The 15,078-nt window shown below is 43.6% G+C and overlaps 1 protein-coding gene across 1 annotated transcript in view; it reads right to left on the reverse strand.

Annotated features, from left to right (window-relative positions):
- Positions 1–15,078, reverse strand: part of ASIC2 (acid sensing ion channel subunit 2) — a 495,552-nt gene that overhangs the window by 12,134 nt on the left and 468,340 nt on the right. The window contains exons 4-7 of the mRNA XM_054992824.1: positions 13,502–13,652; positions 12,213–12,269; positions 11,236–11,389; positions 9,095–9,186 (exon numbers count right to left, since the gene is read on the reverse strand). Of these exons, the coding sequence (XP_054848799.1) occupies positions 9,095–9,186; positions 11,236–11,389; positions 12,213–12,269; positions 13,502–13,652 (454 nt within the window). The remainder of the gene's footprint in view (positions 1–9,094; positions 9,187–11,235; positions 11,390–12,212; positions 12,270–13,501; positions 13,653–15,078) is intronic.

Consider the following 15,078-nt stretch of genomic DNA (forward strand, 5'->3'; position numbering starts at 1 on the left):
AGCTTGGGAGGAGGGATGCAAGTGCACTGAAGACCCAAGTTCAAATTCCCATTCATAGCTCCGCTGTGAGGTTAAAACTCCATAAATATTCTGAACTTTTTGGAAGACGGCCAAGATACAAAGAGAATCAACAGTAAACTAGCTGATCTGAAACCCAAATACTGACATTAAATAATGACAAAAAGACGTAGCGTTTTTATAGAGCGTTCAAAGCACTTCATTATTGCAATAACCTTTGCAACTGCTCTCTATAGTAGATTGTTACTATTTTCTGCATGTTGCCTTCGGGGGGGGCAGGGAGGGGGGTGGAGAGTCTTGCCAACTGCAGGGCAAATTCACCCATTCCAAAGACATGTTCTGGAGATCTCAGCCTCTCAGTCATACACAAGCCAGATTTGGAACAGAGCCATGATGCGCAGGGAGAGGGTCTTTAAACTTTCACCCTGTGCCATTTTGCTGATCCGAAATGGCTCAGGGATCTGTTAGTTGGGGGAAATTTGCGAGAAATCAGCCAAGAAATTCAACATTTGTGCAAAAACAACCAACTCAAATATCATACTGAAAGGAAACTTTACGTTGAGTTTGGATGTGAACTTTACTTTGATTTGATATTGTGATATTGGAAAAAAAGATTGGATAATAAAAAAGAGGAAATGCTTCTTTTCTTATGATGTACGCTGATTTACAGAGAGAGAGAGAGAGAGAGAGAGCGCTAAGCTATAAGAGACAAATTACATGAGGACGCTCACGTGATGGGAGTCACAATGTTAGCCGGGAAGCTGAGTTTTAAAAGAGATCGGAAGGCTTTGTCAATTTCCTCTCTCTACAGAGCCAGTAAAGATCTCAGAAGGTTTGCTAATTTCCTCTTTGCCTCCCAAAGGCTCTGTCAGTTTCACCTCCTCTTCTAGAAGGCAAAGAGAAATTTAGCAAACCCTCTGAGGAATGATCTTTGCTGTCTCTGTAGAGAGGGGAAATTGACAAAGCCTTCAGATCTCTTTTAAAACTCAGAGCCAAACTACAAGTGACGTCTTACACAGGTTGGACACTAGTCGGCTTCCCTCAAGTTTTGATGGGAAATGTAGGCGCCCTGGTTTTATAGCTTGGCTCTCCATTACAGCTGCAAGACCAGGATGCCTACATTTCCCATCAAAACTTGAGGGAAGCCGACTAGTGTCCAACCTGTGTAAGACGTCACTTTTAGTTTGGCTCTCAGCTTCCTGGCTAACATTGTGACTCCTTTTCACCTGTGTGCCCTCGTGTAATTCGTCTCTTGTAGTTTAGCTCTGAATTGCACTCCCCGCCCTCAACTTTTTCTGTCTTACACATTTTCAACTTTTCATAGGTTGCTTGGGATTTGAAAAATTTCCTCCATGGGAAAAAGGTTGGGAAACATTGGGCTAAATATTAGAGTCCCCAACAGAGGGCATTTAGGTCGGGATAACAATGTTGGGGAGGGGCGGGGGGACAAGCTTCTCTTCACCATGTGCCACAGTCCCAGTCTGGCTTGGGTCTGCAACCACATGCAAAGCATGGAACTCCAGAACACTTCTCTGTAATGTGTGAATCAGCTCTGTGGCTACCTAAAAAATGTGTGGCTTAGGTTAGCCACTACTAGGTTATATCATAACTCAAAGAATGCCAATACAAACAAGACATCAAATAATTACAGTCTCGTCACCCAGTAGCTTTCCACCAGGCTGGACAAAAACCAACATTTAAAAAAAATGAAACCATCAGATTTTAAGATTTTTAATCAAATTTTAAAAATTTAAGACAGATGTTTTAAAATATCAGGTATAACACTTGTATCTGAATAAGGGAGCTCTGACTCTCAAAAATGTAAACTCTGAAAAATCTTGTTGGTCTCTAAAGTGCCACTGGACTCAAATCCTGCAGGTATAACAAGTTTCTGCATTTAAAATAACCTGGTTTTAAAATGAATTCTGAACTTAATGCAAACATATCATCTCTTCAAACTGGATTTTATGACCCTGGAATGAACTCACGAAAAAATTGGTTTTTTTCTTTGCAAAGAAAGAATGGTTAAGCCTCCTTGTACAGCCCACCAGTTCAGGGACTGGTATTATGGGATTGATACTGGGGACCAGGGACTGGCAATTAACTCCAGGGTCATCCATTGATCTGTTTGGGGGCCCTCCCCCCACTTCAGTAGCCATTTTCAGCTGAAATTATTTACTCTTGCGGAGTGGGAACAGAGCAAGGCCAATTATAGGACAAAGGCAGATGAAACCAGACAGAAACACTGCAAAAATGCACCTCCTGGTGTTGATTTCAGCCAGCTCCTGTCTACAAAAACCTCCCTTGGCTGCAGGATGCAGAAGAGATTCTATTTGGGTCATACACATTGTCTAAAAATAAGCCCCGTGTTGTATATAACTTTCTAAAAATAGTAAAACATAGTATGTTAAATATTCAATGTACTTATTTCTGTACCCTCTGTGGGTGCTTAACAGCTACTCAGTTTTCAATCAATATGTTTAAATGGTGACAGGAATAGATTGATACATCCTTTTATTCAGAGAGTATCTAAATAATAGCAGGATTTTCTTACATAAATAAAAAACTCAGACCTTCCTTGGTGGTTTGAATCATTGGTTTAATTTGCCTCAATTTAAACCAAGCCACTCAGTTTTGAAAACCTTGAAAAAGAGTCTGTTTGCCCATCAAAGCAGCTTGTCTTGCTGCTATCTGGAAGAGTGAGCAAGTTCTTCAACAATCCAAATGTACTCTCTATGCAGCTTACATTCACTCTTTCTTTTTGGATCCCCTTAGAACGAAGCAAGCAATTGTTCCCTCTCGTCTTTCTCGAGATCATCTTGATGCATCTGTATATACAGCCTAAAATAACATTGGGCCTTCTTGCTGCAGCAACACATTGCTAAATTATATGACCTCCATTAAAGTTCCTTTCGTCTTTTCAGAACAATCTAAGCTACCCTGCTGCATTTGATTTTTCTATCCCATTTGAAACATTTGTTCTTGCTGAATTTACAGCTAATCCTAAGCATGCTTATTCAGGAGTAAGTCCCACTGAATTCAACACAATACTCCTAAGGAAGTGTGCATAAATCTATAGTCTTAATTTTGCAGTTGTTGTGAACCTCTTGGGTTCGTTGAGAACTTGTAGTTCATCCTCCAGCGTGGTTGCAGTCTCTCCCAATTTTGTGTTACCCACGAATTATGTTACCTGGATGTAATCTACCTCATCACTTATCATGATCTTACAACTTTGGTTTCTCTTTCCTATGGACACTCTGCACTTCATCATAACCAGCCAAGTTCATTTCTGCTACTTCAAGTCATGCTCAGGCAGAACATTCCAAGGGCCAGCAAAGGAGGAAGGAAGTTATGAGCATCTTGGAGGAATCTTTCTCCTTCCCCTGCCAGAAGGTATCTCTAGATTAACTGGTAAGAATCTCATTGTTTGGAAAGGGAAGTTTGTATCCCCATGGCAACAGAGTGGATGCTTAAACGTAGCTTTCAACAGCTGCGGGACAAACAGAAATTAAACTCGCCTTCCTTTAATCCAAACAACAGAAGGGGCTAGATACTGACCAAGACAAGAAGAGCGAGTGAAGCAGCTTTCAGTGTGATGGATAGAAATCCAAAGCCGTGGGGACGGGGGTGGGGTGGGGGGCGGAAATGGAGAGGGAAAAAACTGAGGCGGCCAATCTGCCACAGTACTGATAATAATATTTGGGTGAGGAGTGAAGTTCCCACACAAATCCTCCTAAATGTTGATTTATAGTTCCTCAACTTTATTTTTTTAAAAAAATTTCCCCATTACTGATACTGTATGTTCAATAAATGAAAAGGTACTGAATTCAGCAAATAAATTCTCAATATTATCATCTTTCAACAAGACTTAAGATTTGGCCTTTCTTTAAAATTTTTTTAAAAAAATATCCCTCAAAGTTGCTTGATCACATGAAGCTGCCATTGGCCCATCAAGTTCATTGTAATCTTCTGAGACTGGTAATGACTCCCCAGGGTCTCAGGCGGAGGTCTTTCAATCATCTACCATCAGATCCTTCAGCAGTCAAGCATGGCCCTGGGACCTTCGGAATGCCAAACAGGTGCTCCACCACTGAGCCATGGCCCCTCCCCAAATTTTGAAAGCCATCTTTGTTGGTGTTTAGAAAATGCTGCAAAGCTGAAATTGTTTAGAAGGGCCTTTGAGCAGTTCAGTTTCTTTCTGTTCAAACCCTGCAGAATTTTAAAAGAATTTTTTACTTCCCATATCCCCTGCTTTTCTCCCCAATGGGGACCCAAAGTGGTTTACATCATTCTCCTCTCCTCTCCTCCATTTTTTCCTCACACCAACCCTGTGAGGTAGGTTAGGCTGAGCGTGTGTGACTGGCCCAAGATCACCCAGCAGGCTTTCAGGGCAGAGCAGGGAACTGAACCTGGTTCTCCCAAATGTTAGTCTAGCCCTTGAGCCTTGACACCACACTGGCTGTAAATTGGGGGGCAGGGTGTGCTCTGTAAAGTAGAGTTTTTCCAACATGCTTCTGGTAGCTTGTAAGTGCATATAAGTCATTAATAAGGGGTTAAATTGCTTGCTCTAGTTTTGTTATTTGTTTTGTACTTTTTTGGGTGAAGGGAGATTTGTGCTGGTTATAACGACATAAACTGCTTTAAGTCCTGTTAATCTAGAGAAAAGGGGACTATAAATACTTAGAATAAATAAAATACATTGGTTTGCCCTGAAAATAACGTTTTTTGTACTTTTGCTGATGTAAAGATTTAATACCATTTTTAAAAACCAAGAATATGTATGGAAACTACTTTCAGGTGTTTACTATTTTCAGAAAAGCAATATATAGACATTTGAAATAAACAGATATAAAAACATATGGAAATTCAAGACTAGGAAGGTGAATCCTTCCCTCATACCAAATTTACACAACCTTTCATTCCACCTCTGACTGGTAGAAAGACAAAAAGTATGTGTACAGCCTGAAAGGGCAGTGGTGGCGGCGGGAGAAACACTGTTTTATAGAACTCCATCATTCCAGAAGACACTGAGGACCTGAATCCACAGCAAGCCCTCACTTGAGGCCTGGGAGCTGTCAGGCAGGGATTAGACTGAACCCAGGAATGAACTGCAAAATGTAGCCTCTTAGTAGTAATAGGCTAGCACTAGGGATGTGCGTTTCGGCATTCAGAATGCCGAAAGAATGACGAAACAAAAGTGTTTCGGCTTCTTTCGGGGAATGCCGAAACGTTTCGGGGAATGCCGAAACGTTTCGGGTAGCCGAAAGAAAAAAGCCGAAACGTTTCGGGATTCTTTCGGCTTTCTTTCGGCTTTTCTATGGGAAAATGCCTCCGTCTTCCAGGACGCCTGGAGGAGGCATTTTCCCACCGAATAAGCCCAAAATTGGTGGGGACCTTCCTCTAACCCTTCTCTAACAACCACCCAAGTTTCAGACAGATTGGACTTTGGGGGGCCATGTTATGCCCCCCCAAAGCAGGTCCCCCCATCCTCCCATAAGAAAGCGAAGGAGCAGCATATTGTTAGCATGCTGCTGCTGATCTTTCTTCATTATTTCCTATGGGGAAAAAATGAAGAGGCAGGCTTCCTTTGCCAGGGGTGGCATTTTGCATGCAAAATGCCCCCCAGCCCTCAGGGGCCCTTCTCCCACCCCTTCTCCCACCCCCCACCAAGGCTCAGCCTGCTCCCACTTGGGGGGGCCATTTCATGGCCTCCCCAAGTAGGTGCTCTAATCTCTACCACTGACAGCTGGGGGAGGCTTGTGTTGCCAGGGGTGGCATTTTGCATGCAAAATGCCCCCCAACCCTCTGGGGCCCTTCTCCCACCCCTCCTCCCACCCCCCACCAAGGCTCAGCCTGCTCCCACTTGGGGGGGCATTTCATGGCCTCCCCAAGTAGGTGCTCTGCTCTCATCTCTACCACTGACAGCTGGGGGAGGCTTGTGTTGCCAGGGGTGGCATTTTGCATGCAAAATGCCCCCCAGCCCCCTGGGGCCCTTCTCCCACCCTTCCTCCCACCCCCCACCAAGGCTCAGACTGCTCCCACTTGGGGGGGCCATTTCATGGCATCCCCAAGTAGGTCCTCTCAGCCCCTAAAGTCCACCCCTTACAGCCCCACACAAACCCAATTCCCCCCCAGCTGCCACACACAGACCCAAATCCCCACATTAGCCCCTCACAGACCCAAATCCACCCCCACCTGCCCCACACCCATAACCCCAGGAACAGGCTGGCAAAGGCCAGCCCTCTCCCTTTGTTCCCTATGCTGGGAACTTCTAAACTCTCTTTCCCTAGGCAATTCTGCACAGCCCAGGGGTGCCACAATGGTGGGCACACTTCTGAGTGCCAGCTGGTCCCTGTGAAAGAGCACCTGAACCACAGACACCCTCCCTCAAATTCCCCCACCACCTACAGAGATGGCTGGCCAGCCAGCCCCATTGTTCCCTATGATGGGAACCAACTGCACAACAAAGAATAAAACAAGAACAACACAAAATAAAGTTTTAAATTTTTTTTCTCCCTTCCAAAGTACAAGTAGGCAAAGCATTATGACACATTACACCAGCAGTCCCCCACACAGAAAAATAACACAACTCACTTAACATCAGAGAATCACAAAGCATGATACCTGTCAAAAACACTTTATTTCTTGAACAGCTTTAGGTTACACAGCAGGGGGGAACACCAAAGGGCATGGCAGCACTATCTTACACAAAAATAACACAACTCACTTAACATCAGAGAATCACAAAGCATGATTCCTGTCAAAAACACTTTATTTCTTGAACAGCTTTAGGTTACACAGCAGGGGGGAACACCAAAGGGCATGGCAGCACTATCTTACACAAAAATAACACAACTCACTTAACATCAGAGAATCACAAAAACACAATTCCTGTCAAAAACACTTTATTTCTTGAACAGCTTTAGGTTACACAGCAGGGGGGAACACCAAAGGGCATGGCAGCACTATCTTACACAAAAATAACACAACTCACTTAACATCAGAGAATCACAAAAGCACAATTCCTGTCAAAAACACTTTATTTCTTGAACAGCTTTAGGCTACACAGCAGGGGGGGGGACACCAAAGGGCATGGAAGCAGTATCTTACACAAAAATAACACAACTCACTTCACATTAAAGAATCACCCCAAAAAATAGCTGTCAAAAGCACTTTATTTCTGTAACTGCTTTAGGTTACACAGTAGGAAGGCACCGCAGAGCAGGAAAGCAGTGTACTACACAAAAATAACACAACTCACTTCACATCAGAGAATCACACAAACACAATTGCTGTCAAAAACGGTGAAGTGGGTTGTATTATTTTTTGTAGTACATTGCTATCATGCCCTGTTGTGCCCTCCTACTGTGTAACCTAAAGCTGTTCAAGAAATAAAGTGTTTTTGCCAGGAATTGTGTTTTTGTGATTCTCTGATGTTAAGTGAGTTGTGTTATTTTTGTGTAAGATAGTGCTGCCATGCCCTTTGGTGTTCCCCCCTGCTGTGTAACCTAAAGCTGTTCAAGAAATAAAGTGTTTTTGACAGGAATCATGCTTTGTGATTCTCTGATGTTAAGTGAGTTTTGTTTTAATTTTTCTGTGTGGGGGACTGCTGGTGTAATGTGTCATAATGCTTTGCCTACTTGTACTTTGGAAGGGAGAAAATAATTTTTTTAAAACTTTATTTTGTGTTGTTCTTGTTTTATTCTTTGTTGTGCAGTTGGTTCCCATCATAGGGAACAATGGGGCTGGCTGGCCAGCCATCTCTGTAGGTGGTGGGGGAATTTGAGGGAGGGTGTCTGTGGTTCAGGTGCTCTTTCACAGGGACCAGCTGGCACTCAGAAGTGTGCCCACCATTGTGGCACCCCTGGGCTGTGCAGAATTGCCCAGGGAAAGAGAGTTTAGAAGTTCCCAGCATAGGGAACAAAGGGAGAGGGCTGGCCTTTGCCAGCCTGTTCCTGGGGTTATGGGTGTAGGGCAGGTGGGGGTGGATTTGGGTCTGTGAGGGGCTAATGTGGGGATTTGGGTCTGTGTGTGGCAGCTGGGGGGGAATTGGGTTTGTGTGGGGCTGTAAGGGGTGGACTTTAGGGGCTGAGAGGACCTACTTGGGGATGCCATGAAATGGCCCCCCCAAGTGGGAGCAGTCTGAGCCTTGGTGGGGGGTGGGAGGAAGGGTGGGAGAAGGGCCCCAGGGGGCTGGGGGGCATTTTGCATGCAAAATGCCACCCCTGGCAACACAAGCCTCCCCCAGCTGTCAGTGGTAGAGATGAGAGCAGAGCACCTACTTGGGGAGGCCATGAAATGCCCCCCCAAGTGGGAGCAGGCTGAGCCTTGGTGGGGGGTGGGAGGAGGGGTGGGAGAAGGGCCCCAGAGGGTTGGGGGGCATTTTGCATGCAAAATGCCACCCCTGGCAAAGGAAGCCTGCCTCTTCATTTTTTCCCCATAGGAAATAATGAAGAAAGATCAGCAGCAGCATGCTAACAATATGCTGCTCCTTCGCTTTCTTATGGGAGGATGGGGGGACCTGCTTTGGGGGGCCATAACATGGCCCCCCAAAGTCCAATCTGTCTGAAACTTGGGTGGTTGTTAGAGAAGGGTTAGAGGAAGGTCCCCACCAATTTTGGGCTTATTCGGTGGGAAAATGCCTCCTCCAGGCGTCCTGGAAGACGGAGGCATTTTCCCATAGAAAAAAGCCGAAAGAATGCCGAAATAATGCCGAAAGAATCCCGAAAGCTGAAAGCCGAAAGAGATTCTTGTTTCGGCTTTCGGCTTTAACGATAGAGAATCTTCTTTCGGCTTTCTACTTTCGGCTATAGCCGAAAATTTTTGGCTTGCACACCCCTAGCTAGCACAGGACAGCTGATCATCCATGACTGTTAGAAAAGCTTCTGGGCTGACGTTTCTCACTGATCTGCCTTTTGGCCCTTGCCTTGCTTTAACTGCCACACATCCTCCTGGCTCCCCTGTTACTGAAATCGTTTCTAATCTCAAAGTTCCTATCCCCAATAAGTCCCAAACTTCATCCATGTTGTCTAATTTATATTTAAGAGATGCACAAGTGTGTGTGTGTTTTACTCACCAAGTAAAGCTGCCACCTCATATGCTTTCTTCTGCTCAATGGTCTCGTAGTTGAGGGCTTCGAAAAATATGTCCAACACGAGGATATTCTCCCTGAGGGAAGAAAAGAGCAGCACTCAGGTAGGAGTCAAAAGTAAGGAGTTGTGTCTGTTAAAACAAGGACGTTTTCTGCTGCCAGCGCACATTTGCAGCTGAGTGCGGAGAGATCTTGTATGCCCACTGGGCAGCCTGAGGAATGTGTTATGCAGGCAGGAGTCAGATCACCCTTGTACAGAGACTGAGAGGAAGTGTACCGGTGTGCCCTGGAGCTTCTAAGCAAACACCACATACTTCTTTCTCTTGGATGACCCAAAATGTCTATCCAGTTGGTGATGGGAGTGCAACCCGCCTACAAGAGCAATAGGAGGCGTGGATACAAATTCAAGAGAAGAGAGGATAGACTCGGGAAAGATTTCCAATTTCTGTCCTGTTGTCCAAAAAATGTGGAATGTAGGTATGAATTTTTGATCTAGGACAGATATAGCTCAGTACAGAACCAAATATGGGCTTTTAAAACAGAAAATGAAATCTTTAAAAAAACAGGATGTGAAAGAAACAGCATACCAAGATTTGTAGGGGTTAAAGGGCTTTTTAGAAGAAGAAATAACAGAGGTGAACAACTGTCAGCAATCTATGGCAGAACCATGCACAGATCCATGCCAGTGCACAAAAGCGACCCGTTCAGGGTGCTCCTGTGTGTATTTATTGAGAGATCTCATGTAAGTCACTTCCTAACTTGTAACAATCAGGACTTGGGCTGCAGAAATATTATGTATTCTTGATCAACATATCAATTATTGGTAATATTAAGCTGCCTATTTTCAATTATGCAAATTGGCTTTCTTATATTGGCTCTTTGTTGGTCTCTTGCTCTGAATTTTTATGCAGTTTGGCTTTTTAGTTATAAATGGTTGCTATTCCTAGACTATGATATACAGGATTAAAAGTTGATTAACTTTGTAATTGAGCCAGAAAACAAAAATGTGAGTTATGAAAAAGGCTGACCATGTTTCAATCCTGAATTTTTTTTTAATCATATTTCTTTGATGTTATTTAGCCCTTGGGACAAAGGATACCCTACATACGTACAATACCATTCAATACACATTAAAGCCCTGGTTATACAGAGGAAAAAGATTTAAATACAGACTAGGAAAACAGCTGGTCTACCCAAGCCACAAGTCACATGGTATAAAACTGCTGCTGGAAACTTCAAATTGCAGATGAAGATGGAGTGCACCTGCATATTAAATTTTTTAGAATCCCTGTATGTGGAAACTAGGATGTCAGGGAGAATAGTTCTAAATAGCCTTCTCCTTGACATTATTAATTCTGCACAGAAGAATGTTTTTCCCTCACAAGGGAGCATTCAGTCATGCTATTGTACCCAGGATAGTACAGTTCTACCTCCCACCTTGCTTCTCTTAATGGTGCTCACATCTGAAACAGTTGGTTCACTTCACCTTCTAGTAAGACCACCTCTTTGAAAACTGGATTCAGCTAGAGGTGGGAGAAGCTGCCAGGCAGATGGCATAGGCGTGGTTCAGACATAACATGAACCCATAGCTTATTTCAAGTATAGTTAGCCTCTGAAACTAGGGCTTGGCTTGCAGACAATCATTCAAACCCTAGTTAGCCAGGATAATTACCGTCACTCTTTTTCCTGCCTCCCCTATGCACTGTGGTGAAGGGTGGTCCCAGGAGACAGGCCAGGATTAAGCTTGGATGGGCACCTTTGAACATCACCCAAAACCACAGTTAAGACTGACTGGAATTAATAAGCCACCCTCAAGCCCTGGTTTCAGATCCTAGCTTGACTTACATTAAGTAGCCATAGTTAGCAGAGTGGCCCATGTTCAAATGATCACACTAACCATGGTCGAACCACAGTTTTGGGTGATCTCAAACTGACCCATAGTTTCTATATCCCTCCACAGACCAGCTCCACTACCAAAATTCTGATTTTTTTTTTCTTCAGCAGCTCCCTTGCCTTGTGACTCAGCAAACAGCCATATATTCTGTGGTGTTGCCCTGTAATTAAGAACTTCTGTGTGGCTTATATAGCTTATAATAGTAATTCCATCCCCATTTGGGCTTTCTTACGAGATGTATTTTTCTGACTTGTTGAATTTCTTCTCGAGGTACTTGGCTGAAGTTTTGCTGGGGATCTTGACCATGGAGAGTTCCTTGTTGTAGCGGGTCAAATTGCATGGTGTTTGGCACACACAGTAACTGCTGTCTTTTTCACCAAGAAGCCCTGAAAAGTAAAGTTGGAGCCAAGTGAGTAACTGATCCACCTGCCAATGCATGTGGAAAGGAAAGACTGCCACGTTGGATCAGATCAGAGATATGCCAGGCCATAGCTTTTTGTTCTGCAGATTGATGTCTGAGGTGGAGAGGCAGCAGTCTGCCAAACGCTGAATAGTGGCCTGTATCCAACCACTGCACTCAGCAAAGTCGGGTGCCTTCCTCTCACCTAAGGAAACTTCTTCCAGAGAAACAGCCACTTATATCGGAGGAAGGCTCAGGCTATACTAGAAGGCATCAACCATTGCTGAAAAGCGTGGTAGAATACAAGGCAATCATTCCCTGTCTGAGGTAAGACCTGACTCTGGTATCCTAGACCCATGTGCAACTTCTTGCTCACATTGGATCTAACCTCTGGCCAAATCCCAACTCTTCCAGTAATTTGGCAGTAGAGCCTAAATTATATGTCACACGAGTTCAAAATTACCAACTGACAAAAATATTCAGGTTTTGCTTTTGAAATCTGACTGAATAATACTTCTGAATTTGCAGCCTTGCTGATGAATTGTGAGGCAGTAACATTAGCCTTCCCCAACTCTATATCCAATGGCACCCACAACGGGAAACTTTAGGAAAGAGAGAATAACATTGAAATTGTGCAAGTGAATTCATGTTAAAAGAATTTGTGTGACAATTTGCCCCCCACCCTCCCACCACAAATTCTTTATAGCCATCATAAGTGTTTAATTTCTGAAAACATAGGTGCTTCATAGGAAACCCTGAGACGCAGACATTATGGACAGAGAGAAAATCCTTCGTTCTTCAGACCATACCTAGTGCAGGTTCTGCACATTCTTTATACTGCTCTGGTGTGCAGAATGGAGCATCTCCTGAATAACAAAGGAAAATACGTGTGTGAGCTTTGCAAGGACTGCTAAGATTTGCACAAAAACATGATTTGCCAATTTCCCCCCCAACACAAAGAGAATTAAATGCACAATGCAAAGTCTGAAACTTTTGGAGCTACTGGTTGAAAAAGCTCTGGCTTTGGTATGCTGAAATGAGATCTCCCTAGCGATTGGCTCATTTGCTAAACTGCTACAGAATGTTTAAACAGTTCAGTTACTAAGAAGTGTAAAACAAATTCTGTCAACACACTAGATTTAGGGACCCGATGAAGCTACTGATGAGAAAGGATACAGAAAAGGGATTGCTATCTCACTCACACATTCTTAGTTAGACTGAGTGTGTGAACTGCCCATGTTTGAGCAAGGGTGATGAAGGGCTGTGTATGACTAAAACAAACAAATATAAAAGGTGCAATAAATTTGTAGTAATTCATGCATTTCCAGTTGGATACATGATCTGAACTGACGTCTCTTCAGTAAATGCAGCTGGCCCGATTCCAACATTTTTTCTGGATGGGGAAAATAAGCACCGAACTTACCAAATTAGCTATATTAAGATCATTGCAGCAGCCTTACAACTGCAGGTCTTGTGAATCAGTTATCTCAAACAATGAGGGGAACTGTAGATGCTAGCAACTATGCTTGTCCTGGAAGCAGCTCATTGCCCTCAGAAGATTGCTTAAGCCTGGGCCGTGGTAAGTTACACTCTGAGAACACGCTGGAGCATTTAAAAGGCTGTTTAAACATTTATTGATGAAAGTCAAGCTAGAATGACTTTAATATGCTTTAAAAAAGCAAAATAAATCAGTCCAAACATCTGGACTCAAGCCTGCACTTGTCCTAATTCTGCAGCTATGGGGATGTGAAGGGTTCACTCCGCCTGCACATCAAGCTCTGGTTAAAGGGGGAACAATAATGTAACCAGCCACACCATTAAAGAAGCTCTTGAATCTCAGTCAGGCAGCAGAGTCCTGATTCCTGAACAAAAAACTACTAATTTAGACCTGTTCTCTGGTCAGAACAAAAAAGGAGAGTCTACTGCTAGGGCAGCTCCCCCCATTCCTCGCCACAAACGTGCCATGACTTTGTCTCTACCTTGCCAGATTAACTTCTGCCTCACCCTCAGAGTCTTCCCTTGACTTGGCAAAAGCCAGGTCTGATACCAAAGGAGAGGCTTCTGTACAGCCTGTTGCAACTTATCTCCAAAGACATGCCTGGCATGTGAACCATTCGGCAGTTGCAGTTTTCCACCACATAGCGGGTCTCGCAGTCAATCCTGCAGGCGGTGATGCTGTAGATGGGAAAGAAGTCCAGGCCGAAGTCTGAAGAGCGGCACTCACCCCATGGAGGTGGAAGGTACGTCAGCTGCATGAGAAAGGGAAGAACTCCCTGATCAGCATGCATCAAGAAGTCATTGCCTCCTCCACATGAAATTCATCTCCAAAACAGAAAACCAAAGAACATAAAAAGCATCACTTTTTTCTCACTGGCCAAATTGATTTCAGCTTCATGTTGATGGTACAGTTCCTCAAACGGTCCCAGTCTGATCCTAAACATCTTGCTTGGAAGGAGGTCCCATTAAATTCAGTGGGAAGGGAACTGATTCCTGGTAAACATGCTTAAGACTATAGCCTTGAGCACAGACAGAAAATCATGGCTTTGTTCAACATAAACAATACAAACTGCAGTCTCAATTTGCCTGGGGATCATGCAGGCAAGGGTGAAGGGCTTTAACCCTTCAACTTGCAGTTTTTTAGACCCCTTTAGAGTTTTTTTAAGGTTTAGTTTCTTAGAGCTTTTTGTGCCTCACTGAAATATAAAAAAACCTCGTTTGTATTCATTTGATACCTCATGGAGAATAAGAACTACTAAACAGGGACCAGTCCAGGAAGTGTTTGTAAATTTAAGAAGAGAATTTGCTCTTTTTGTCTTTTATGCTTTCTATGGGTCACAAAGGAATAACTATATGTGGACAGATGAGCTAGTAAAACTTTTTAGGGGCTAGTGACTTCCTTAGACTTATTTGGAAGGTTGCAGTAAACTAAGAGTTTATTATGCTTTAGGGGAAAATACACTGAAATAAAAGAAAAGATGACAGTAGGTATATGGATGTACTCAGGGCTTTTTTTCTGGGAAAAGAGGTGGTGGAACTCAGTGAGTTGCCCTCAGAGAAAATGGTCACATGGCTGGTGGCCCCGCCCCTGATCTCTAGACAGAGGGGAGTTTAGATTGCCGGCGCGGAGGGCAATCTAAACTCCCCTCTGTCTGGAGATCAGGGGGCGGGGCCACCAGCCATGTGACCATTTTCAAGAGGTTCCGGAACTCCGTTCCCCCACGTTCCCCTGAAAAAAAGCCCTGGATGCACTTTAGTTTTGAAGTTAATAAGAGTATTCTAAAATGGCTGGGCAATTGATATGATACAGACTCAACATACTACTGTACTTAAGTGAATCTTGAATTTTAAAATTACAAAAATACCCCAAGAAAACTTTTTTTAAAAAAAAAGTACAGTAGGCCAGCACTGAAGCAATCTTTTGCACAGATTGAGATCATGAAACGAAGATTCCCACATGCAAATTCAAGCACCAGTTTTCCCTGCCTTAATTTCAGCTTTATGAATAAAAGAATGACTTCTCCCACAAATTCTAAACTCACCCTTACATCAAAAAAAAGGAATGATAGCTAAAATATACAACTTACTACTAAGCACCACTGTGAACAAGAAATTAAGCTGTCAATCTAGCTGGGGCAGGGACTGTGCAATTGAACAATCCTTGGAGAATTGGAAGAA

Source organism: Eublepharis macularius, chromosome 12, assembly GCF_028583425.1.
Source record: "Eublepharis macularius isolate TG4126 chromosome 12, MPM_Emac_v1.0, whole genome shotgun sequence".
NCBI classification, from domain to species: domain Eukaryota; kingdom Metazoa; phylum Chordata; class Lepidosauria; order Squamata; family Eublepharidae; genus Eublepharis; species Eublepharis macularius.